General features: G+C 33.0%; 1 protein-coding gene across 1 annotated transcript in view; it reads left to right on the forward strand.

Moving 5' to 3' along the window:
- GRID2 (glutamate ionotropic receptor delta type subunit 2) overlaps positions 1-27,723 on the forward strand; it is a 1,498,284-nt gene that overhangs the window by 596,951 nt on the left and 873,610 nt on the right. The window contains exon 4 of the mRNA XM_044681588.1: positions 15,870-16,075. Within this exon, the coding sequence (XP_044537523.1) occupies positions 15,870-16,075 (206 nt within the window). The remainder of the gene's footprint in view (positions 1-15,869; positions 16,076-27,723) is intronic.

Raw genomic sequence — 27,723 nt, forward strand, 5'->3', positions numbered from 1 at the left:
TATATAGAGAGAGAGAGAGAGAGAGAGAGAGAGAGAGAGAGAGAGAGATCCCTTCCACATTATGGTGGTTAGGGGCACTGTGCCTCTCCCATCTGGAAAAGCCTTGTAAAATTTTTTGGCCTCCCACTTTGTACCAGAGAAGTCTGAATTTTTTCTTTTTCATTTATGAGGTCTTCATAAGCACCTTATAAATTTTGGCCTATGTATGCATTTCTAAGTTTCTCAATTTTTTTCTGTGTCATCTGCTAGCTTTTGCATGTCATTCTGTGCCTTCTTCAAAACTCCCCACAATTTCCCATTTAATCCCTTATATCCAGCAGAAATATATCAAAACCCTAATGGGAAAAGTCATGATGTGGATTGGATAACTGTGTGCATGCAAAGATTTAATTGTACATATGTAACATAACTATATATGTGTAATATATATTAAGTATTTAATATATTACATGCCAGGTACTCTGTTAAAAACTTTACAAATTTTGCCTCATTTTATCCTCATAACTTCCCTGGGAGTTGATGTTATTCTTATTCCCATTTTACAGTTGAGGAAACTAACTCAGACATAGGTGAAGTGATTTACTCAGGGTCTGGACAAAACACAAAATCTAAGAACTTTCCATCCTTTTCTCTGAGTGTTTTTAAGTATATGTCATGGTGTGTGTGTGTGTGTGTGTGTGTGTGTGTGCGTGTGTGTGTGTGTGTGCGTGTGTGTGTGTAAAGAAAATTAATGTCCTCTAATTCAACACGCTATCAAGGGAAAATATTTGTTCTACAATATCTCTAACAAATAGGTTTTTCTCTTAACACATTTCATTGATGGACAGAGCAATATTTTGAGTTAACACATTTCAGTAGATGAGAACCAGGCCTGGAGATGGAAAGTAAGGGTCTTAGAAAAATAAAGAAAAACTTATTCCATCCTTTGTGGAAATTTTTAGAAAGTTCTTACAAATGTAAAGCCTTATAGATATTTGGTAATTCTTAATCTACCTCTATGTAGCTTTTTCTGATCGGTCCCTAGTTCCACTATCTGAAGTTACTCAGAAGAAACTATTATCCCCTTCAATAAATTGTAATCCTTCTAATGAGTTTTTTTTTCCTTTATAGTCTAAACACAGTGTCTTGCTCATCAAAGTTGCTTTCTCTCATTTCAGGCAATTAATTACCAGTGTCTTTAACTATTCTTCACATGGAATTATTAAACATTTCAGCATTTAGATATATTCCTTTTATATAGATATAGGTAATAGATAGATAGTTTTCTTCTAATGCAATTGGTTTTGTTAATGAATCTCTTAAGTGTTTTTTCCAAGACAACTCTCCAAATGAGTTCTGAACAGAATAAAACAATGATGTTTTAAAAACAGAATACCAGGCTCTACCCCAACCCTATCCCCCAGACTGTGTGCCATGACCTTCACCCCATTTTCCCACATAAGGGAAGGAGAAAGAACTGATTTGCTGGGTAGAGGAGTGGGTGAAATGAAGAATGTCCTTAGTGAATGTAGTGAGGTGGAGGGGGGTGGCTCAAGCACTCTGCTCCCCTCCAGCTCTGCCACCTGTGAGTTTCCCATCTTACCCCCATGTGCTGTTGTCAGGCACGGTGAAGAGAGAGAGAGGGGAGCAGTTCCTCCCAAGTCCCTTTGCCTTTCTAGTAAGGAACTCTGGGGAAGTTGGGGAGGGTAGCCACGTGCCCAAAGAGAGTGTTCTGCATGCCATTTTTGGCATCCATGCCATAGGCTCACCATCACTGGAATTGAATATCATTCTGTTCTTTCACTTGGTCCAGACACTCCTCTTATTATAGTAGTAGATATCAGAGCATGGTTTCAGATTAACCTATTTTTTTGAGGCCAACTAAAACCTCTAAATAATTCTATTAAAAAGCTGTATCTTGCCAAATCCATGTTGTGCAATTTTAAAAAATTTAAACACAGGTTTATGTCAATTTTTATTTTTTATTCATCTTCATTAAGTTCCATCTTGCTGGTATGGCATCACTTTGTTGGGGAAGTACTGAATTTTGATGCTTTTACATATTATATGAATCATTCCCTTGAAAGTTTGGTCTTCATCACTTTGATAAACATTATTTATGTCTTCATTCCAAATCATTATTAAATATAATAAGCAAAACAAGTCTAAAAACAAAGTCCTGTATATAGTGCTAGATTCTTCCCTTAAGGATACTACCTTTCTATTATTTTTATAATATTATTTTAAAATATGTCTCTATAACTACCTTAATGTAATAATATACATTTTGTATTTTTTCAATTAGGCTAATATGTGATATTTTGTTGAGTGTCTTACTAAATTCAAGATAAGGTGTCTATGACATGACTAATTTCAATTCATCCAAACTACTTTTTTTTTAAACCCTTACCTTCCATCTTAGAATCAATACTGTGTATTGCTTCCAAGGCAGAAGAGAGGTAAGGGCTAGGCAATGGGGGTCAAGTGACTTGCCCAGGGTCACACAATTGGGAAGTATGTGAGGCCAGATTTGAACCTAGGACCTCCCATCTCTAGGCCTGGCTCTCAATTCCACTGAGCTACCCAGCTGTCCCCCAAACTAACTTCTAAAAACTTTTCTCTCCCCTTTTTTATCCTTCCAAATTCTCTGGAAGAATCTATTTTGATTTGAAAAGATTATATATTATACATTCTTGAATTTTTCATAGATCAACATTCTATTAATTTTATATTAATAAACATTTATTAAATGCCTACTACATATAAGGCATTATGCTATGTGCTGGAGATATAGACATAAAAATAGTAAACAGGCCCAGCCCCCATTTCACTTAAATTCTTTTGGAGGATTCACCATATTAACAGATATACAAACACAACCTAAATACAAGCTTTGACAGAGAAAGCACTAACAACTAAGGATACTTGGAAAGTCCTCACAGCGAAAAATGAATACTATTTAATATGTAAAGAAGCTCAAAATTCTAAAAGATAGAGAAAAGGGAGAGAGTACACTCCAGGTATTATGGGCAATAAGTTAGTTGGTGGGTGCTGCAGTGATCCATGGAGGTGGTGATGGCCACAGGTGCATTTATCTTTCCTATTAATTGCTTTTAAAATTAAAAAAAAATTAATTTCCAGGGGACTAAGTAATATTTTTTCTGGAAAGAGGGTGATAGGCCAAAAAAGTTTGGGAACCACTGGTCTATAGTTTCTAGAGTCTGGCTCTTTGTCCTTTTTGAAGAATCAAACATTTATCTAGATCTAGTCTTCTTGTAGTACTAATTTTTCCATCATTTTAAAGTTTACAAACTGTTTTCAGGCCACCCAGTTCTTTACATACTGTACTGTGCCAAATGATTTACCTTTTTACTTATGATGAGTTTTAAATTCCACCATTAGTATTATTTCCACTATTTCCAATTACATTTTCATTCTATTTTTTAAAATGACAGACATCAAATGAGTAGTTTTATAATCATTGGGTTATATTTTGAAAAGTATTTTTTCATCTTATTTATTTTCCAGAAACCACAATTCACTTATACCATTTGTATTTATTTCTGTCATAGGGAAAATCTTGACATAAATTTGTTAAACATAAATATTTCTTCTTTTCATTAGAATGAATTCCATATATTAATAGAGTTTTATGTAAACCAATCTATCAAAAGCATGAGCTGATATTTATATATTGTTTTATGGTATATAAAGCATTTAAAGCATATTCTATCATAAAAATAATTTCTCAAGAACTCAATCTTTACAAAGTCCTTTAATAGCAACAATGAAATAGAAAATGTAAATATTTGTATGCCCATTTTATAAATAAGGAAACTGTGCTAGTAAAGTTACTTGATTTATTTGGTTATAGCAATATAGTTAATAAATATTCAATTCAACAAACATAATGCTTATATATTTTGTTCAAGGCACTATCCTAAGTATTAAGAACACAAAGACAAAGAGGAAATATTCTCTTTCCTCAAGGAACTCTCTTCCCATTGGGGTAGATACAATTAATACACATCCAAGTATAAACAAGAATTTTGGCAGGGAAAGCAATATCACTAAATACTAGAAGAATAAAAAAGGACTCATGTAGAAGGTGGTATCAGGGCTTATCCAGTCCCTAAGTCACTGATTTAAAGTTAAAGCTTGCCAAACCTAGATATTGCCGCTAAAGACCAGCTCAGGGAATGGCCTTGTGGGTTGTCAAGCTGGGGCAAGAAGCATGGAGGTTGGGATTACAGGAGGGCCTGTTCCGACCAAGAACTTTGCAGACAGCTTCTAGGAGCAGTGGCAAAGTTTATTGGGTTGGGTCTACAATTTATAGAGTAAATGAAGTAGTAGGTATAAGATTTAGGTAATCTTTATACAGAAACAATAATAGTTTTCTATATGCAATGGATCAATATGTCAATGTATGACTGCCCAGCTGGAATACGTAATTCAGTGGTGACTCCCTATCTAGGTTTCTCATGGAGTTCTAGTGCCAGTGGTTTCCTGGCAGGACATCTGGTAACTTGGAGAGGAGAACAGGTTGGGTTCAAACTAAGGGGAAAGACTACTTATTTCTTTTAAGCTAATGACTTTCCCAGAAGCTTTGCATTATGGGGTGCACTCTCACTACTGGGAGCTACATATTTTCTTTTTAAACTTAAATACAGGTTTGTGACAGTTTTTATTTGTTCATTAATCCTTGTTAAATTCTATCTTGCTAAATTAGGAGATTTTCATTGAAAAAATATGAATCTTGAAGGTATGTGGGAATTTTAAAATATGGAGGTCAGAAGGGAAAATATTGTGTTCTGTGCAAAGGCTTTATGCTAAAAAGAACATGGAAGTGTTAGTAACCCTTCCCCTACACCTCCCTCAAAAAAAAAAAAACAACAATACACAAAACCCTAATATAAAATGACAGTTAGGTTCTGTATGCTGAAAACTCACAATTAAGAGATCCCAATGACTGATGTCCTGATGGCACCTTGGGTCAACCTGGGGGTTCCTTAATATCCTACTTGAACACAATATATGGCACATAATAAACAAATGCTTGTTTATGATAATTGTTTCATTAAAGGAAAATATTATGAAATCCATGTTAATTTTTATCACTTCATCTTGCTGAAATTTTAATCAAGATGTAAAAAGATGCATTTCTTTAATTGATTGCTAAAATTCATAGTTACCCTAAGCCTTTTTCCAATTGTCTAGTAAACTATAAAATTCTCAAGGCAGTTTGAGTTACTCTCATTACTCTTATTGGTCTCAATTAGAACATTATTAATTTAAACTTTTTTAAAGTCTATTTTCTTTATATTAAGATAGGTCAGAGGTCCCTTCCAGGTACAGATCTATTGCTTCAACATTTTCAACGGAATTTCAGTAAAGTTTGAATGGCACTTAACAATGAGGTATGCTAATTAGAAATGGTAGCAATTTGAATGAGTTAGTTTTAATACCTCTTTGTTCTTATAAGATGATCTTACTTTAACACAGGTTGGATTCTCAAAGTGATATATTCAAATATATGTATATTAATTATTGGCATGCAATGAAAAATGGTTTGCTAAAAAGCCATAGACCTTGTTGTCAACTTGTTATTCTATTCTACCAAAATGGCACCATCACTAAAATGTTGTGTAGCTCCTATCTTGTTGAAAGCCGTTATATGTAAAGAGCCAATTGGAGAAATAGGGTCAAATTTAGGGCCTGTTATCTGGATTCCCTACGTGACCAATCCAGGCTGAGGCAGTCTTTGTGTTTGGTCCTGGTCACCTGAGCCCTGAAAAGCTCTGGTACCAGCAGGTAGATTAATCCAAAAACAACTTGACCCCTCCAAGAGGCTATTAGGAGTCATTTAGAGAAACAGAGTCTGTAATAGATGTTTTATCTGGATCCCATTACAAAATCATCGGCAAGTAAAACTGCGTGTATGATTTTTCTGCACTGCATGTCAGATGCAGATAGAATGGACCATCTAAGGTAAAAATCTGAGGCTCCTCTTTTGACTCATTTTTAGATCCCCACATTCTCTCAACATTCTTATTGGAAAGCTTTGAGTCCTTAACCAGACCAGCAGCTACTGAGTTAACAATTCCTCTCCTTGACAATTTCTCTCCTTGATAATTAAGAAGCCTGAAACCTAAAAAATATATTACTTAGATAAGGACTGGAGCCGGATAATTTAGTCCAGACTATCTGACCAGGTGCAGATCTGTAAATCAAGGCAGAACGCAATTAGTAAACATCTCCATGAAATTTATTTCTGCTTCCGGAATTATCCCCTACTAACTGGTTGTTGGAACTTGGCCCTTGTTTTTGCACCCATATCTCTATTTTTTAGGCCTTGATGAATTGTGTATGATTTATAACCTCCTTCACAGCTGTGATTCTTTCTTTGTGTTCTTTGTTTGAAACCAGTATAAAATAAAGTCAAAAATCCCATAGCATGGGATCAGCATGGGCTAACCTCTAGTTCGGCTGTTCTCAGTTTCTTTTTCCTGTCTTAGCAATCCGACGCCGTAAAACGCCACTCAGGACCCCTACCATATAGAGCTGGTCCTCTATACTATCTGGAGCAGCTTATGTTAATGTGAGTCCCCTAGATAAAGGAATAACACTTAAAGAAATGTGGTGGGCCCATATCCACTCCAATAACTCAAGGAAAGCTCATTAACCACACTGATGCAGGACTAATTACTTTACTAATTAGTAGAAAGGATATAATTAGTTCAAAACAAAATTATTTAAATGAAATAGAATATAAAATGTAGCAATAACTCATTCCTCCCATAAGCCTAAGATACTTTCTCCTTCAAATAAACTAACCAAAAATAGGCCAAGTAGACACACATACTGAACATGTATAGGCATCCCTTAAGTTGGGGATCATTAAAGATAAATTCTAGAGGAATTTGAACAAGAAAAAGATATCAAAGATTTTAATTTTTTAATCTTTATTTTATTCCAATAACAAATCTACACATGTTTTCCAAAGTTACATGATTCATGGTGTTTCTCTCCCTTCTTCTCTTTCCCCTCCCAGAATTGACAAGCAATTCAACTGGATTATACATGTATTATATTACTCAAAACATATTTCCATATTATTCATTTGTGTAAGAAAATTATCTTATGAAACCAAAACCCCAAATCATATGCCCAAATAAATAGGTGATAAATCATATGTTTTCATCTGCATGTTTACTCCAACAGTTCTTTTTCTAGAGAAGGAGAACATTCTTTTTCATGTCCCTTAGAATTGTCCTTGAACATTGTATTGCTGTTAGTATCAAAGTCTATCATATTTGATCATTCCACAATATTTCAGTTACTGTGTATAATGTTCTCTTGGTTCTGCTTATTTCACTCTACATCAGTTCACATAGGTCTTTTCAGTTCTTTCTGAAATCATCCTGTTTATCATTCCTTAGAGCACAATACTATTCCATCACCATCATATACCACATTTTGTTCAGCCATACCCCAATTGTGGGACATCTCTTTAATTTCCCAATTCTTTCCCTCCACAGAAAGAGCTGCTCTAAATATTTTGTAAAAACAGGTATTTTCCCATTAAAAAAATCTCTTTGGAATAGAGACCTAGTAGTGGTATTGGTGGGTCAAAAGATATGCATGCTTTTAAAGCCTTTTGGGCATAATTCTAAATTGCCTTCCAGAATGGTTGGATAAATTCACAAATCTACCAGCAATGCATTAGTGTCCCAATTTTGCCACATCTCCTCCAAAAATTTATTTTCCTTTACTGTTATATTGGCTAATCTGCTAGGTATGAGGTGGTACCTCAGAGTCATTTTAATTTGCATTTCTCTAATCAAGAAGGATTTAGAACATTTTTTCATATGATTATTGATAGTTTTGATTTCTTAATCTGAAAACAGCCTATTGATGAATGAAAAGGATTCATATTCTTTCACCATTTATCAACTGGAGAATGACTTGGATTCTTATAAATTTGACTTAGTTTTTGTATATAAGAGAAGTTAGATTTTTTTATCAAAGAAATTTGTTATAAAATTTTTCCATTTGTTACTTCCCTTCTAATCTTGGTTACATTGGTCTTGTGGGTGTTAAACCTTTTTAATTTAATATATTCAAAAATTATTCATTCTTTTTACATCTTGTATTGTTCTTTATCTCTTGTTTGGTCTTAAATTCTTCCATTCTCCATAAATCTGACGGGTAAACTATTCTAAGTTCCCTTAATTTACTTATAATTTCATTCTTTATGTATAAATCATATACCCATTTTGACCTTATCTTGGTATGGGCTGTGATGGCAAAACTTTTAGAGACTGAGTGCTGAAACTACAGTCCTTACACCGTATGTGAACCCTCCTGCCTTATCCAAGACAGGAGAGGGAGAAAGCAAATCCATTGGGCTGCTGGGCAGAGGGGCTGGTGATGTAAGAAACGTTCTCAAGTGTACATGGAAAGGGGGAGAGGAGTAACCCCCTTTGGCATGCATGCCATAAGTTTGCCATCTTGAGTATAAGGTGTGAGATATTGATCTAAACCTAATTTTTGCAATACTGTTTTTTAAATTTTCCCAGAAGTTTTTGTCAGATAGTTTGTTCTTATCCCAAAATCTGGGATCTTTCAGTTTATCAAACACTAGATTGCTGAGGTTATTCACCCCTAGTCTATTCCACTGATCCTCCCTTCTGTCTCTTAGCCAGTACCATACCATTTTGATGACTGCTGCTTTATAGTACAGTTTAAGATCTGCTACTGCTAGCACATTTTTTTCATTATTTCCCTTAATATTCTTGATCTTTTTTTCTTCCAGATGAATTTTATTTTTTTTTTCTAATCCTTTAAAATAGTTTTTTTGGTAGTTTGATTGGTATGGCACTGAATAAATAAATTAATTTAGTTAGGATTGTCATTTTTATTTTATTAGCTCAGCCTACCCATGAGCAATTAATGTTTTTCCAATTGTTAAGATCTAATTTTATTTCTATGAAAAGAGTTTTGTAATTGTGTTCATATAATTCCTGTGTTTATTTTGGCAAATAGATTCCCAAATATTTTACATTGTCCAGAGTGATTTTAAATTCTTTTTCTAACTCTTGCTGGGGATTTTTGTTGGAAATATATTGAAATGCATATAATTTATGGTTATAAGTACATGAAAGATAGAGCTATAGCTAGACTATATACCTACATGTATTACATTTATACACATATATTACACATACACATGTACTGTGTGTGCAGTGCATATACATATGTATACACATATACATATACTGACAATAAAGTTATTGCTTATCAGTCAAACTTATCAGTCAAATCATCTGAATAATGATCTGAAAAATGGAGCAGAAAGTGACAGGGATAAAAAGAGAAAGAAAAACAGACAGACAAGCAGGGAGGGAGACAGACAGAGAGAATTACTGTGGTATATTGAACAGAAAATTAACCTCCAACCAGGAGGACCTGAATTTGAAGTCTCACTTCTGATATCTACTGATAAGCCATGTAACTTCTTTGTCTTCTAAGCAAATTTCTAAAATTATAAGTTTCAAAGAAAATACCAAGCTTCATTTATAGAAGGAAAGATGATTCACATGGTATTTCCCTATACTGAAGAAATTACAGATCCACCTTTTATCCTTATGTATATAGAGAGATATCAATACATTTTATTAACATAAAGATGTATATACAGGCAAATGTCCCTCCATATACTCATGCGTACATATTAATATATTTCTATATGTATATAACAATTTTAGAGAGACACTGACTATGGATAATGAGTGGGACCAAGAAATGAATTAGAAGAAAATAATGAACTACATTACAATTGTTATTTATTCCTTTTAAAAAATTAAATGACACTTAAAAGAACCTTCAAGTTTCTCTATTAAACAAGGGTCAATATTTTTAAACCAATAATCTTCTAATGAAACTATGTTATTCCAGGGCATGAATCATCATCTCCAAAATATTAAAGTTGATAATAAAGATTGATAAGTAGGTTGTAACATTATCAAAAAAAAAAAGAATTATTTGCCTAGAATTAGCAGTATACTGGTTGTCAGGTACACCTGAGAAAGCTGATAGGGAACTGAGATGGTGATAGTGAGGATTAACTAAAGACAATCTAGATGCTTTCTGGGTTTTTGCACATTGAAAGTAATCATAAAAAGATGTCTTCAGGTAGAAGTGAGTTATGGTCTGTCTAGGAAGAGCAGCTATTCACATCAAAGAGATCGCATATCATTGATGTATTATGAAAATGCTTATTGGTAGTCTTGACCAGTTGCAGATGAACTAAGAAATGAAGGAAATCCAGAAGTTTCTAAAGTGCTTATCTGAACATATACATATCAAGTCATATTGAATATTAATTTTTTGTAAGCTTTTAATGTGAACCTGGGTCTGTTAGTTTAGAGTTGCAGTTCCAAATGACATTTGGACTTCTTTTCAGGAAACCTGAGGTTCATACTATTTACTAGCTACACAAGACATTGAGTAATAATTTTGCTTCTTGCCACCTCAGTTTCCTCATATATATATTGTAAACATTGGATGAGGTAATGTCAGTCTTTTTCTATGATACTCTCTCTGTCTCTGTCTCTATCTCTGTCTGTCTGTATTAAATCTTACAAGCATAATTGAGCTGGAAACATGCAAGTTTATTTATGCTTTCAATTAACCAACCTTATAGAAAGGCAAACCATTCAAACTGATATTTACCCAGGTATTACTATAGAGCTAAAATGAATTGCTTACTGCAGTTTGAGTCAATGACAAATTTCTTTGGAATGTTCTATAAAACCAAAATGATATCTTAGTTATCTATGGTGACTATGTCACGATATTAAGCCATCAGACAAGATTTACTTATGTAGAATCTTTATCTAAGAGCACAAGGAATAATAAGTTTTAAATAGCATAATATTTTTATAGAAATTAATATTTTGAAGACCTAAATATTTAAGGATATCAAGATATCATTATCAAATTAATTAATAATTAGGATTTATATAACATTTTTAAAGTTTGGAAAATACCCACCAAACTAAATTGCCTTCAATAAATGTGGGAGGTAAGTGCTATTATTATCCCCATTGTACAGATGATGAAGTGGGAGCTACATAGTCCAGTGGATAGAGCATTGGGCCTAGAGTCAGGAAGACTCATTTTCAGAAGATCAAATCTGGCCTTAGATATTTATTAGCTGTGAAACCCTAGACAAGTCACTTAACTCTGTTTACCTCGGTTTAAATGAGTTAGAGAAGGAATGGCAAACCACAACAGTGTCTTTTCCATGCAAACACCAACTGGGATCATAAAGAGTCAGACATGACTGAAAATGGCAGAACAACAGCAACAGAGGATGAAATGGAGGCAGAGAGAGGTTAAGCGAACTGCCCAGAATCATGTGCTTAATAAACATGTAAGGCCGAATTTGAACACAAATCTTTTTGAAAACTGTCTTTTAAATCAGAGCTCATTATTTTTAGACTGCATTCAGAAAGATTTCTTTTGTGGTATACATGCTTAACTTACTGTTCACATTATTTCTTCTCTAATTCATCACAGACATATTCTTAGCTTCCTTCCCCATCATGCACATCTTCTGTCTTTCTGATTTTATAAATTCTGTAAGTACAATATTTTGATTTATATTATTTATTCCTCATTTTCTATCATCCACTCCTATGCCCCAAACTCCATTTATGTACTATTTGAAGTCATCCATCTGGCTCCTTTGGCAGACATAAACATCAAATCTTTCATGCAGAAATAATTAATGTCTCTTAACTGTATGCTCTATTTTGCCATCTTGTAGATTTTTACATACATCTCTGCCACTAAACTATAATGGAAATAAATAATATTTTCTGCAATTATGTTCATTGTCATTACTCTTTTGTGGAAGGAAGAGTAATTAGGTAAGCTGAGATCAATCCCTAGGAATAAGTTGATCAGTGTATGAGCCATTCAACCTTGTCTCCGTTACTTTCCCATTATATTCTGCATCATCAACTCCACTAGAGATAAATGGAATTGATCAGGATTTCCCTGATCAATAACCCCTGCCCCCATTATATTGGAAAACACATCTGCAGTACATAGAAATAAACACTCATATATTTATGTGATTTTTTTTCATTCAGAACATGTCTAAACTGTGATTTAAAAGTCCTAGTCCATTCATTTGGGTTCTCCTGCTACTTTTACTTATTTTTTCCCTTATAATCATTTTGAGGTTATTTTTTTCTGATTTATTTAGTCTTAATTAGCCTTTCCTATGCTTATATTTCCTTTGTTAATGCTAATGCATCTTTTGCCAGGCAGCTTTAAACTTATAAAAACTAATCATTGACAATCTTTTATTTTAGTGGTAGTTTTAAAAAAAGTCGCAACTTTTGACTGAACTAGAAAAACAATAAGTTTGTTTGAAGTTCCAGTGATTTGCTTTAAAAAACAATTAAAGAGATTAAAAATAACCATTGATTAATTGATTTTATTTGACAAGTAAGGACTTTTTATTTAACTTATTGAGACATTTAAAGCAGAATATTTCATATAAGTTAATGTAGAGATTATAAACTATATCATACATAAAACATTTTCTTCCAGAATAGCTTGGAGTGAATACTATTCTCTCATTCTCATCTCTAGTCCTAAAGAGAGATCTGATCCCTAAATCTGACCTGCCACTATACTTTTAATGTCAATTGGATAATATGGTGGAGACCGTGTTGAATTTGGAATCAGATAGATTGCTTCAGATACATCCTAGTTCTCTGACCATAGGCAAGTAATGCAACCCCTCTGTGCCTCCATGATCTCATCTTGAAATGGAAATAAGAACATCCATCTTACAGGGTTATTTTGTAGATCAAATGAGATAAAATGTAAAGTGCTTTACAAATCTTAAGGGACTATAAAATGCTATTATGATTATAATTTTAAATTATCCTCACTTACCTCCATGAAGATGAGAATTGTTTGAAAGTTGGCAAGGGGGAAAAAAACAACTTCACTTACTCCTTCAAAAAAGATAAAATCATCACTATTCTTTTGCAGGATGAGGAGTTACTTGATGGATCTTGCTGTCCTTTCTACCTTTCAAGAAATATTTGTCAAATTCTTTCTATATTAGTTAACAACTTACTTATATTATAAATTATATAAGTATACATACACACATATTCATATAAACATACATTTATTATATAACTATATATTATATTGCTATATATACATATATAAATAAAAAGAATACCCATATATAAATGAAAATATGTAGGTATATGTATATGTGTGTGTATATACTTCTGGGCGTGTGTGTGTGTGTGTGTGTGTGTGTGTGTGTGTGTGTGTGTGATGGCATTAAATTGTTCATTTGTCCCAGTTTGGTTTGGCCTGGTAGTGACTTGTATTTTGTGAGTGTGGGGAGCTTCTCCCTGGATTCTTTCTCCAAAGGAACATAATGAAGCTTTCAACTACGTAGACTAGTCTGCAAGAGCTGCTCAAGTCGCTGACATTAAGTAATTTGGCTATTGCTGAATATCCAGTAGTCAGAGACAGGACATGAATTCCTATCATCTTAACTTGAAATTCCTATTTAGTAACTATTAAAGGATGAAATTTACATTTGTTTGACATATACATATGTTTAGTTTCACATAGACTATAGACTGCAAAGATCTAATTACCTTCTTTAATATGCAGCAAGAAATCTTGTCAAGAACTCTCAGTACTGTCCTGAATTGATCTGCAATAACACAACCTTTTAAAGGCATTTCTAAATTAACTGCTTTGATTGGATAACCTGTGGCTTACTTCTAGTCAAAATTTCATCTCTATACTATCTGTTGATACTATTTAATCTTCTTCTACCATTCCTATCCTTTTAATAATATTTACTCATTTAAAAATTTTGTTTCTTTATTTTAACTAGATTTCAAACCACTAATCTTAATTTGTCTTCACATTGGATTTCTTAATATCTTGGTTTGGTTTCAGGTGTTTTTCTTATTTCTTCTTTCCCCAACCCCTACTATTTTTTTGTTGAATAATTATATCTTTATCTTCTAGGTCTTGAATCCTGAGCCATATAAAACAAATTTGCTAAATGATACAATGGAATCATAATTCTTATCACAATAACATAAGCATTAAATACCTTTTTCAGCCCTCCATTGGAGAATATTAATTTTAAAATACCTCAAAAGTAGAAATATTTTAACAGTTCTAATATTTTTGAAACTCGTTTGTATCAGATTACCAAAAATTTCCAACATTTTTATTATATTAAAATTTTCCGCATCTATGCATTACATTAATGTTGGATTAGCTTTAGAAACCAAATTAGAAACCAAATTAATTTTAATGCATTCTAAAATAGGACAATTTTTTTAAGGATTAAAAGAAGTTTTGAAAACCTTTATGTTTAAATACTTAGCTATAAAACTTTCCAGATAAAAAGTTTCTATACTTTCATTCAACTTACCCAATTTAGACTAAAAAGTTTTAACAAGTATGAGTTAAATGCAAATGAAGTATAAACTACCTCGGTATCATGAAATATTAATTTTTCAATCCAATTCCTTTACCAAAATTTTTTTGGTCACACTTCTGATTTTACTGTCAGAATGAATCATAGCGAGGAAATTTCCTCTACCATTACATAGCACCAACTATTCTCCAACATATTTTATATTTTTATATTAAATTATATCACAGGGTATTATTTTATATCATATTAATCATATATTAAAATATCATATTTTATGTTTTACTTACTGTCTTTTATTGTATCATTTAAATCTAATTATGCAGGTTGTAAATATATATCCCTATATTATCACTTCACATATGATCTAGAGATAGAAAAAAACCTCAGAGGCAATCTAACCCAACTTTTTTCATTTTAAAATTAAGGAAAATGAGACACAGAAAGATTAAGTGACTTACCCAAAATGACACAGCTAGTGTTAAGTCAGAAGTAAACCTTGAATAGAACTCTTCCTCATTTCAAACCAGATTCTATATCCAATCTATCATATTGCCTTTCAGGATCATTAAATTTAGATAAATTGAGTACATATATAAATTTGTAGGTATCAAATTAAATAATGTTGTCTCTATTCCATAAAGCTTATTTTTGAAAAAGAAGGTATTAATTCTTAACTTTTTTTCCTAGACCAAAATTCTGAATCAATTTCTCAGCAAATATTTAATCAGAGAAATTGTTACTTTACAAACATCATAATTCTTATTTCCTTATAGAGAATTTTGTAGTTGTACTTATGTATTTCTTGTGTGTATCTTGAGGTTTATCTAGAATCTCAAAGATTTTATCTGTAGTTATTCTAAATGGAATTTCTCTCTCTTCCTCCTGAGTTTTCTTTTTAAATAAACAGAAATGTTCATGATTTTAAGACTTACTTTATATTGGATGAAATATATTGACTGTCATTAAGAATCATCTTATATTTACTGTTACCTATGGGATGTATAGAATGAGGGAAGAAAGGAAGAGAAGGAAGATTTTTATTTTCTCTTGATTTTATTTAAGGAGGTTAAAAATACCTTGAAACATGAGAAATACTTGTACCTGTTTCAAATGGCATGGTGATTAAAAAGGAGGAATACATATGAAGAAAATAAATATTAATTCATAACTTTTTTATATATGTTAAAATATTAGGTGTCTTTTTAATCTATTTGAGAACATTCCAACAGATCACTAATTAAGCCATAATTCCTTTCAAACTTTTTTTCCAATACAGCACTCAAGACATTTTTAGAAGGAGGCAAAAAGTAGATGTTTCTTTTCTCTTTTTTTTCTTCTGTGCTTTAATTAGCATTTCATGGGCTTTTGATGTTCCTAGATATCCGTGGAATACAGGAGTTTCTGGACAAAGGGTCTCAGCAGGGGATGGATGTGGCACTGCAGAAAGTAGAAAATAACATCAATAGAATGATCACCACACTCTTTGATACTATGAGAATAGAGGAATTAAACCGTTATCGAGACACTCTTAGACGAGCCATTCTTGTGATGAATCCTTCTATGGCCAAATCCTTCATTACAGAGGTAAGTGGAAATTACATTGGCAGGGAGGGAGAAAGTTTGAATGTATAAACGTATGTTTTGGTATGGAGAATAATAAAATTTTGGATAAGTGCCAAGAAATTAACTGTGCAACTCTCATTAACACTAATGGGAAGTAGCACAGTAGACTCTTTGCTCATCACATTTACCCCAACTATTCAGTTAATTGCTTAGAATATTTGTATTTAGTGTTTAGGCCCAAGGCCAAGAAGAGTTTAAAAAGTTTTATGATGGTGTAAAAGTTACATAACTGAATGAATGACTAAATTCACAAATAAATATTAGGATTCCATGTACTAATTCTAAAATTTTACTTTGGCAAGCCCTAAAGTTCTTACTTCTCGTATTAGCAAAGATTTACTAGAAGGAAGTTTATTGCTTAAACATCATTTATTTTACAAAAGATGCAGTAGATTCACTTCTGCACTGTGAACCATGCAGCACCATTAGTAGTAATTAAAACTCTGAAACTTTCCAAGCAATGAACATTGTTAATTTTATTTTGCTGCATCCTGATATTTTAATCATATTTGTTTATTTGTTACCTAGTCATGAAGATTTGTTAAAATATGATTAAAACTACTGTGATGACCAGTGAAAAATAAAAATGCTCTTCATATTCTACAGTGTTTTTATTCTACTATTATGGCACACTCTTAGCTGCTTCCAGATTCATCATCACTTTTTTTATGGTCATTAATATTCAACTGATGGCCAGAGGGCACATCTAATGTATTACTCTACTGCTAGAGTATTCAAAGCCAGAAATCTAATAACAAAATTATGTAAGACATGAACTAGTACAAAAGATGAAAAAAATCTTAAATCATTTTCTGCGTCTACATACATTAGTATGTCAAAAATCTATGATTGCATTAGTGGAGTACTTCCACCCTAACTCAGATCATAGCTGAGTTATAATTTAGTAACTATATCTTAGAGGTTTGCCTGAAGTTTAAAAGTGTAAGAATAAAGGGAGCCAGCTGACCAATGTCATGGTAGAGGGGAGATAGAGAAAGTCTATGAGGTCAGACTCTCTTCTAGCTCTCCCCTACTGCCAAATATTCACTGAGAGACTTTGAGGGGATGTCACCCCTAAACTGGGTGACTGGATGGTCATGCCACCCCACAGAAGTTGGGGATGAGGCTTCTCTATAAAATGAGGTATTGGGTACCCCAATCTGGATTCTGAATGAGGGCGGGGTTCACACAAGCCTCCCCCGAGGTCAGTCAACTTCACAGTGGCTGGTCTGGCTCCAAGATGAAGGTAGCTAGACCAAGCTGTGATTCCCCTCCCCCTCATCTTTCAGGCACTCTGGAATGCTATCTAACTAATGAATGTCTTTTATTAATATCAATATAGGGATTGGGGGAAGAGGTGAAGGGCAGAGAGATTTTTGGGGTGCCCTCTTCTCTATTTCTATGGGGTCCCTCACTCAGGTGTGAACTTTGGGGTTCCCACTCCTAAGAGTCTCCCCCTTGTCCCTTCTCCTTCTCTTTCTATTTCTATCCTTTTCTATAATTGCAAGATGAACTGGAAAGAGTCTCTCAGCAAGGTTGGATAATGGGAGAAGGAGCCTAAGAGATCGCTCCCAAAATGGAGTCCCCAAACTTAGTTAATTCATTGGTTGAAATCTTGATGGGTGAGAAGTGATGGAATGCCTTTGACCAGAGAATCGGGGTATCAATGTCCAAAGAAAGATCCTCAGGAAGCTCTCAGGACTGGATTCAAGCTGAGATGTTCTCCTCCTACCTCTCTCAGTCCTCCACTGGAAGTCCTTTCCTCCTCCTTTCTCTTCCAGAGCATTATTCAGAATTCTCTCTGTTAGTAACTGTCAGTAGCTGTCACCAATGGCCTTCTTTTGGCTCTTTTTTTCCCCATCCCCCATCCTTACAAAAGTCAAGTTGATTTGTCAGAGCATGAGAGACAGAATTGAAATCTGGTTATTCCTGACTACAAGTTGGGCATTCTATCCAATAAACTGCACTTAATATTTACCTACCTATAAGAGGATACAATAACTTCCAGTTTTGATAGATTTATATTCTATTTCCCCATTAATATTTTTGATTCTTCGGCAAGTGGAAGGGGCTAGATATCTTAAAATTCACAGTCCAAGACCATGATGTCATTTTCCTCTTGGCATATTGATCCCAGGAATTTCTCAGGGTAGACAAGAGGATAGATGAGATTTTATGGCAATATTGCTACAGTGAGTTTATGTACAGTCCTTTGGGATTTGAAATACAGAGAATTTCTCCTTATCAATAAGATTCCCTAGGTTCAGATAATTAAAGGAAATAAAATTCTATTGGCATGACTATTATAACCTTTTCCCAGTAAAAATGTATAGTCCTTGAAAATGTTACCAAGTCCACAGGTCTACTTCATAAACTTGTGAATTTTGGGGCATTTAATACTATATAACCAAAGTTTCAAAATAGAGATCAAATATTTAGGCAACATGATATATTACATGACACTGTAATTTAGGCAAAACACAGAAGTTATATGTAATATGTAATATTATATGATGAAGTTAGAGCCAAAATATATACACATTTTCAACCTATAAGTGAACCCAAACTCCCATTAGCTAAAGGCATAATTCTGTGTCAAATGGGTCATTTGCTAAATAGTCCTAGCATTTCTCCCTTGGCATCCCTCAGATTCATTTGAATTTAGGCTCCATTTTGAGTACATCGATGGACCTAATGATTATATTTTTTTAGGTGGTTTCTATTGTCTCGAGACTTCCATAGCTAAAGCATAAATAGCAAAAGCCTTTGAATTTAGTGAATTTAGCCCTTCCCAGACAGAGTGCAGTCTGAGAAAACTTCTATGATCCTCAGTTTCCAACATTTGATTTCTTCTTTAGAATACTGGTACTAAGGAGAGTTTCTATGTGAGTCATTGTCATGATCCAGCTACCTTCCTGCAACTGATGGAGAGGCCCTTCTTGAAGATCATTTAATTAACTCCTGTTGTCCTGACTGTTAGACTTACTCATCTATCATCAGCAAGCAGCTTTGATTGATTCTTTTTGCAGGATTCTGATCATTTCCTAGACTTATTTTGTAAGCTCTTAGAAACTAGTTGATATGAGATGGCTCTCCACTGTCTATCTTGTGTTTTCACTAGACACAAAGGACTTAACATCCTGGTTAAAGAAACTGCCAATTAGGCATGCTCCTATTACCCAATAAATTTGAGTTACTTTGATGTTCTGTTGGAAATCATTGAAAAGGAATGTTAATCCGATACTCTTGTTCATTTTACTTTCTATATTTATTTGTAATTGCCCTCTAAATTTTGATAGCTCCAAAGAAGGAAGAAGTGGGTTAAACCCCTGGAACTACTATATTTTAGTGAGGTTAAGGAAAGGATATTCATAGAGGTCAATAAAGCTCTCTGGGAAGCTGGAGATAAGAAATAGTACTCATTATGTCTATGTCTTGAAGTGGGTCTCACCTCACTGTCCAAGTAGTCCAAACTCCCTTTCATCTTACAGTATTCATGAGAAAGGTGGCAATTCTAACAAATGGTTAGTGAGAGTAGGGCTCAATTCATCAAATGGCAGATTGTGTAATAGCATCAAAGGTGGTTCTCCATCTAGGAAACATAAAATCTTTTTTTTCTCTTTTATTTTTTTATTGATTAATTAAGAAAAAATTTCCATGGTTACATGATTCACAGTCTTTCTCTCCCCTCCTCCCACCCCACTCCCATAGCCAATGCACAATTCCACTTGGTTTTACATGTGTCATTGATCAAGAACTAGAAACATAAAATCGTGTAACCCTATGTTAGGTGGTCACCACTTTTTCTTCCTTCTTATATAATTTAGCTAATATCTAACATTCCCTCCCAAAGTATCCATGTCATGAAATGAATTCCTGCATCAATATCACCATAATTAATAAGAGAAACAAAATAAATAGTTCTTAATGAAGGTTAAGTCCTAATGATATGTAAAATTTGTTTTCTAATAAATGAAGAGTAATGTTGAATATTTAGCCCAGTACTGAAGCATGAAATGTGTGATAACAGAATAACAATGTCACTAAAATATGCAATTATTCAGTACATAGAATTACTTCACTAAAATTACTTCCACACAATATACCATGCTGATTCAATAATACACAATAACAAATTTTGAATTCCACTTGAAACATAGTATATAGTGGTTACTTGAAATGCTTTGTCTATAAATTCTTTTGCTTTTGAAAACTCGCTATTAATGTATAATTGAAAAAAAACATTAAATATAGCCCATCAATGTGGGAGCAACTAACAGTGAATTATGCGTTTAAGAGTATTGATTTAAGGAACTTGTATTCTGAAATATCAATACCTAGATCCACTTCCTTATACCATTTTTCAAACAATCCCTGCAATATCGAGGCAGATTTTTTTTTAGCTTGATCCAATACTTCAAAATAGTCTTACTCAATCCTTAAACATTCCAGACGAGGCCTCAAAACATAATGTCCTGTCTTCACCACTAGCTATTCACAGGGTGAATGTAGCTGTTTGGTGATAATTATTCCATGGACAGCTTGAGGTTTCCTCTGATGCATTGCTCTATTGCTAGGCCATTAACAAAACACACTAAATCCAAAAGCAAATTCATTAAGACAGGAAGCAACATAAAAAAGGAAGAAATCAAGTAATTGGACATTCGTTGTACCCATATATAAGACTGTACAAATGCATATACCTCCATGGAAGTTAAAATCTTATAGTTTCAATCCCTCTGATTCTTCATTGTAACAAAATGACAGAGCCACTTCAGAAGTTGCTGTCATAGTGATGGAGAATAGCAGTAGGGTGCCATATAGGTATAGCAATAGAATCTATGATTTTATGAATATTGGAAACTCCTACATAAGGAAATTCTCTCTACCAAGAGAGATACTATGTCAGACTCAAATAGAAATGGAGACCACTAAGTCATACATAAGTATAAGGCATTCTGTGTGTGCTATATGTTGACTTAGTTTTAAGAAGTATTTTTTTTCTAAATTTTATTGCATTTTTATATATCTTGTTAAATATTTTCCAATTACATTTTAATCTAATTTGGGTCACATTGGGTAATGTTGTAGGTCACATGTGGCCCACATCTTTACATTATACTATTCTGACCATCTTTGAGAGATGTAGTCAAAAGAATCTCTTATAGTAAGTAAAGTCCGGGTATATGTGCGCTCCAAGATCATTACCTGTGTTGTTGAGTATTTGCAACAACTGTGATTTAAATGACTGTTTTAAAATCTACTTATATACAGTGTCTGTGAATACCTGAGGCAATAATGGGTGCTCTTTTCTTTTCTTTTATATACACCCTACCTTCAACACTATTTGGGCACTCTACAAAATAGCAGAATGATATAGTCTTTGAAAATGTAAAGATAATGTTTACTCTGAAATGAATTTGGAGCATTAAATGAAAAATGAAGTAGAGAAAATATGGTCATAAGCTACTTGAGTGCCCGTTTTGAAGTGCCAAAATACAGAGAGCCTACTCTATAAACCAGAGATTTTCTGAGTGGCCTAGGGTGATCATCGGATGTAAAGAATGAAACAGATTGGAAGCATGGCTTGTTAGCTCACAGTGCTCTGAGGTACAATGGAGTCACAGGTTTATTATATATGAAGTTAAAGATCCCTTTGACCCAAAAGCACAAGGAAAGTTTCCCACAATTACACAGAGCAGTATTTTTACCATAGACAAAACAAAAGCCTTAGAATCTTCAAGGTATAGATAAAACCTACGCTAAACTATCAGCTATGTTTGTTATCACCAAGCAAAGTCTGGGAACATTTTGGTAGGACAGAAAGCCCCCAAATTTCTCAGCCTTGATGGTATTAAACAACTTTTTTGAGAACCATTAGTTTATTCTAAATCTGGGCAAAGTGCCCCTGCTAAGGGTTTGGCTTTGGCTGTACCAGGCAGCTGCATTCCTGTCCAAAGGGGAAGAATGTTAACCTCTTTACTACTGATTTGCTGAGAACTCAAAGCTTTTTCAGTAAGACTATATTGCTTTTTAAAGAAAGGTGTGAATTATGAAAAGGAGTCAAAAGAGGAATCTCAGATTTTTATTTTAGATAACCCAATCCAATCTTACCCTGATAAGAGTACTGGGTTCAACACACGGCTCTGCCAGGCTGTGTTGACCTTTTGATGGGGTCCAGATAAAAATATATATTCGAGATTCTAATTTTTCTTAATGGCTTCCTATATAAAAAGTCACCTGTGACTCTGTGATTAATAAATTTTAACATTGTAGATGAAAAATAATTAAATCATTATATACCTGATATCTAACACATGCATTATACATTATACATAGCATGTATATATTCTATATTAGCATAGTATATGCTAAGTAAATTTAAGAATTTGAATTTTAATAGCAATTGAATGTATTTAATAAACTTAAGACTAACTAGTACAGAATAACAATTAAAAATTAGATTTATTGACTAGCTAAAAGTTGTAGCAATTAAGAAAAAAAAAGTTGTATTAGTGTCTAGAAGTGGATAGAGAATTTACCCAAGAGTCAGTGAGATCAAGATTCAAATTTTGTCTATGATGCACATACTGATCTTGGTAAATCATTTAACCTTACACTGAGTATGCCCAAGCACCTTGATAAAAGTATAAGTTGCAAAAAAAAAAATGTGTTTTTCTACTTAGGTAGAGTTTTCTGGATGAAACATACAAACTCAGAAAAAAGGTGTTTATTATTTGAACCTAACTTCCTGAGTTTAGTGTTAAAAGAGAGCTAGCCTTGACGTCAGGGAAGACTGGGTTCATATCCCACCCTGACACATGCTGGCTGCATAATTCTAGGCAGATTTCTGAACCTCTCCTTACTCTAGGAAACTCTCTAAGATTACACATTTAACAGAAGGCATTTGCCTACACTGGCAGTTACCTTATCTAGGAATTCTTTAGGTCAAGGAAATGAGATTAGCTTATATTTTACATAATGTATAAATTTTATTTTAATAAGTTTGACAACTCTTCATAAAATATCCAATGTGATAGTCTTTTAGGTGTTTTTTTTCCTGTTTGAAATCAGTCAGAAGAGCATATCTAATTACTATTAAACACATAGAGAGCAAAAGATTTTATTTTTTAAAAAGAATTCACTTTGCATTACCATTTATAGCCTAGAAATGAAAAGTTAACCATATGATTTTTAGATGATATTTTTTGACTTTGGACATGAAGCTTATTTATACACCCTTGAAAGTCTTTGAAAAGTAATAAATGTTTTTGCTTTTGTGCTTTACCTCTATTTCAAGGACTTCAAGGCTGTTAGGAAGAGATTAAAGTTATGTACCACCACATAAATCAACTAATTGCACTATCACGAGGAAAAAAATGCCATAATGATGTACTTAGAACTTTCCCTGGAATGAGTAGGGTAAGCACAGATAGCTCAGGGTTAAGTGTGATCTGAAAGCCTTGTGCTTCATAGGCATGAAAAATGAGACCTTTATCACTGTCTCAGTATTGCTTTTCTGAAAAAGTCCATCAAATCTTATTTTCTATTTGGCATAAGAAAAAAGCAAGGCCTTTTTTCCTCAGTTAAATATATCAATTTATTAAAAGTGTGAAAGTTTTTACTTACTTTTTGGTTCCCATATCCTCTATAGATCCCCTTTACAAAGAGTTTAGGGATCTGGGAACCATTTTTTTTGTTTGCTTGTTTGTTTTGCTTTGTTTTGTTTTTTGGATCATTGGGATCACAGTTTTAATTTGGTGAATTTGGAGAAAAGGGTTAGGCTGTGTTTTTCAGGAATATAATCCCTTTATTCTAGGGAGACCTTTTTTATTTAAAATAAGATTGCTGTTTTCACAAATTCCTCATTTATTTATTCTCTACACAACTCCTGGTTTTTGATCAAACACAGAGGTCTTATTCTGTTTGAATGTGTTCCTCCACTTTGGTTTTCTTAATATTATGATGTTTTGGAAAACAATTCTGACTTAAGGTATTATAATACTAGAGAATTTTATACCTCATAGGAAATAGCTTTCATCCCATGTGAAGCTACTTTTTAAAGAAGTACACTCAAATCCATATACAGACATACAAATACATATACATATTTTTATAGCTTTAGGATTTATAATGAATTGATTTCTAAAATATCCTATTCTTTCTTATCCAAAAAATATTCCCTTATAACACATATTGAAAAGGAAAGAGAAAAAAAAAAAGTTGTGCAAGACTAACTACCATGAAGATGGGCTCTAACAGCACATACCCATTGTTCTCTAACTCTTTAATGACAGATTAGTTTGCTCATTTCTTCACCAGAGCTTTCAATTTCTTTCCTTCTTTATATTTCTGGGTACATTATTATGTTCACTATCTGTGATTTTTTCCCCCTCTTTCTGATTATCTTACTCTGAAATTTTTCATTATTCATTATTTCTCTGAAATCCTCATATTCCTTATTTCTTATGAAATAATATTTTATTATTCTAATGCAAGATTACAGTTATTCATTATTCAAGGAATGGACTCACCTTATTCAAAGCTATTTTCTAGCTATCACAAAAATTTCCCCTTTGAATATTTTCATGCATATTCTTTTTCCTTTCTCTCCTCAAGGTATATTTATGTCAGTGACATTTGTTGATTAGAGAGAATGGACATTTTAGTTTCTTATTTTTAGTATGATTACAAATTGTTTTCCAGAATGAATAGGCAGATTTCAGCTCCATCAAGAGTGCATTAGTGCTTTTATATTGCTATAATATTTCCAATATTTGCAATTACTGTACTTGCCAATTGGAAGGATGTGATGTGAAACTACAGAATTACTATGTTTTGCATTCTTAATTGCTAGTCTTTTGGAGCAGTCTATCATAGAATTATAAATGCATTTTTATTCATTTTAGAACTTTTTTTCATATAATTAAACACATCTTCGGTGAAATTAGCCTTGGTCTTATACAGTTATATCAATATGACTTATAAATTTAAATTCCTCATATATACTAATTATTAAACTTGCCTAAGTTTTGGAATGATTTAAAAAAAAAACCAGTGGCTTTCTTCCTTATTTTGGCTATATTGATTTTGTTTGTGCAAAAGCTTATCAGTGTCATGGAATTATAGTTTTTGTTGTAATCTCTATTATCCATTGGCAATAGCTATGAGATATCTGATCTTGTATTCTGCTTTTCAAATCATATGATCCTTTATATCTGGTTACATATATATTTGAGTTTGTTTTCTAGTGAAAGATTTTTGTTTAAGCCTAATTGGTACCAAATAATTTTGTTTCCTTTCTCCTTGGATTTTGTGTCAAAGACAGAACTTTCCCCCTAGTATAGCTTATAACCTGAGGTCCATTGAACACTGTGTTATTGTTTTTTATTGCTTTTAATTCTTCCTTATCTAGTCTGTTGCACTTAATTACTATCTTATTTTAAAGATTACTATTTTAAAATATAATTTAAACTGGATTTAATATCCTTTTTCACTGATTTTTTTCTAGTTATTTTCAAATTATTTTTATCAACCTTTATAAAGTAATCCTAGAAAGTTCTAATGATATAGCATTAGTATCTAGTAGTATCATCATTTTCATTATATTGGCACAGCACAACTCCAAAAAAATGAATTTGATTTATTTTTATAGACTATTTTATAATCAGATTTATATTGATGTTCATAAGATAACATGTTTTATGAATTTTATAGTTATTTTTAATGTTATTTCCATTTTTTCTTCCTACATTTTTTACTTTTATTTAGAGTTGCAGGTTGTTTGTATATTTCTTTTGTATCCTGATATATAGTTGAAGATATTGCCTCATGTAGTTTCTTTACTCTTTCTTTAGGACTGTCCATTAAATTACCAAATGTAAATAAAGGTAATTTTGTTTACTCTGTTAAAACATAAAACTTTTTTTCTCTTTTCCTATTTCTGGAATCTAGTGTTTAAAGAATGATGGCAAATATAAAGTAAAGACTGGAGATCTTTCATTTCTCTAAACATTTATTAGGAAATAATTTAAGCTTTTTAGATTTATATATGTATGCATTGCTTTTATCACATATTATAGCACTTATATATACATATATATTTGTATGTGCATATCTGTATACACATTCGAAGCTGTCTAACTGTCTTAATCTAAATATCTATCTATCTATCCATTTTTTCTGAACATCTTACTTTTTTGATATACTCTATTTCTGGAGTCTTTTTTTAGAACAATAATGAAAATTTTTGCATCAATACTGAATACTGACTTTGATATATGCTCCTCCCTTTTTTCCTTTCTTCTTCCTTGGTTTAGGTATGAGGATTCAGTTGAATCATAAAGGAAGTTTGGTGAACCTTCCTCATTTTAAAATAATTTGAACAATCCAAGTATTAACTGCTATTTAAATGTTTGAGAAAATTCACAGAAAATGAGTCTAAACTAGTTTCCCTACCTTAATAATTTATTTCATGATTTATTTAATTTCATTTTCTGTGTACTTTATTTAAGATCTTTCATTTCTCACTGATCTGTGTAATTTATAATCTCATATTTTCTATCTTGTGACCAGTATATTGTATTCAGATAATTATTTTATTTCTTTTCAATTTGTAATGACTTACCATATTTGGTGATTTTTTAAATAATTTTTACTTTTTAGAGATGTTATCATGGTTACATGATTCATGTTCTTACTTTCCTCTTCATCCCCCAACATCCCACCGACCCATAGCTGATGTGCATTTCCACTGGTTTTAACATGTGTCATCCATCAAGGCTTATTTCTAAATTGTTGATAGTTGCATTGGTGTGGTAATTTCGGGTCTACATCCCCCATCACGTCCACTTCAACACATGTGTTCAAGCAGTTGCTTTTCTTCTGTGTTTCCTCTCCTGTAGTTCTTCCTCTGAATGTGGGTAGCGTTCTTTTTCATAAGTACCTCAGAATTGTTATGGATCATTGCATTGCTGTTAGTACAGAAGTCCATTACATTCTATTTTAACATTGTAGCCGTCTCTGTGTACAAGTTCTTCTGGCTCTGCTCCTTTCACTCTGCATCAATTCCTGGAGGTGGTTCTAGTTCACATGGAATTCCTCCAGTTTATTATTCCTTTGAGCACAATAGTATTCCATCCCCAGCATATACCACAGTTTGTTCAGCCATTCCCCAATAGAAGGGCATACCCTCGTTTTCCAGTTTTCTGCCACCACAAAAAGTGTGGCTATAAATATTTTTGTAAAAATCTGTTTATCTATGATCTCTTTGGGGTGTAAGAGGGAAAATTTAGGGTATTTTATAGATATATATTTAAAGTGTGGCCACCAGGAATCAACGATTCAGGTTGATTCCGTAATTAAATCAGACCCAAGTCAGCATCAGGTTGAGGAGTTTATTCACAATCTGGTAGGTAAAAAGTAGGACTAAAGAGAAAGGGAGAGGCTAGTCCAGGCCAAAGGCCTGGACGGAGAGAGAGGGTTAAAGGCTAAATAAATGAAGCTGTAAGCCACAAGGCACTACAGCCAGATAGGCAGAGTTTGGAAGCGGCCCAGCTAGGCCAAGGAAGTCAGCCTAACTTACCCACGTGACGATACAGAGTGTAAGC

The sequence above is a fragment of the Gracilinanus agilis genome, chromosome 6 (assembly GCF_016433145.1).
Source record: "Gracilinanus agilis isolate LMUSP501 chromosome 6, AgileGrace, whole genome shotgun sequence".
NCBI lineage: Eukaryota > Metazoa > Chordata > Mammalia > Didelphimorphia > Didelphidae > Gracilinanus > Gracilinanus agilis.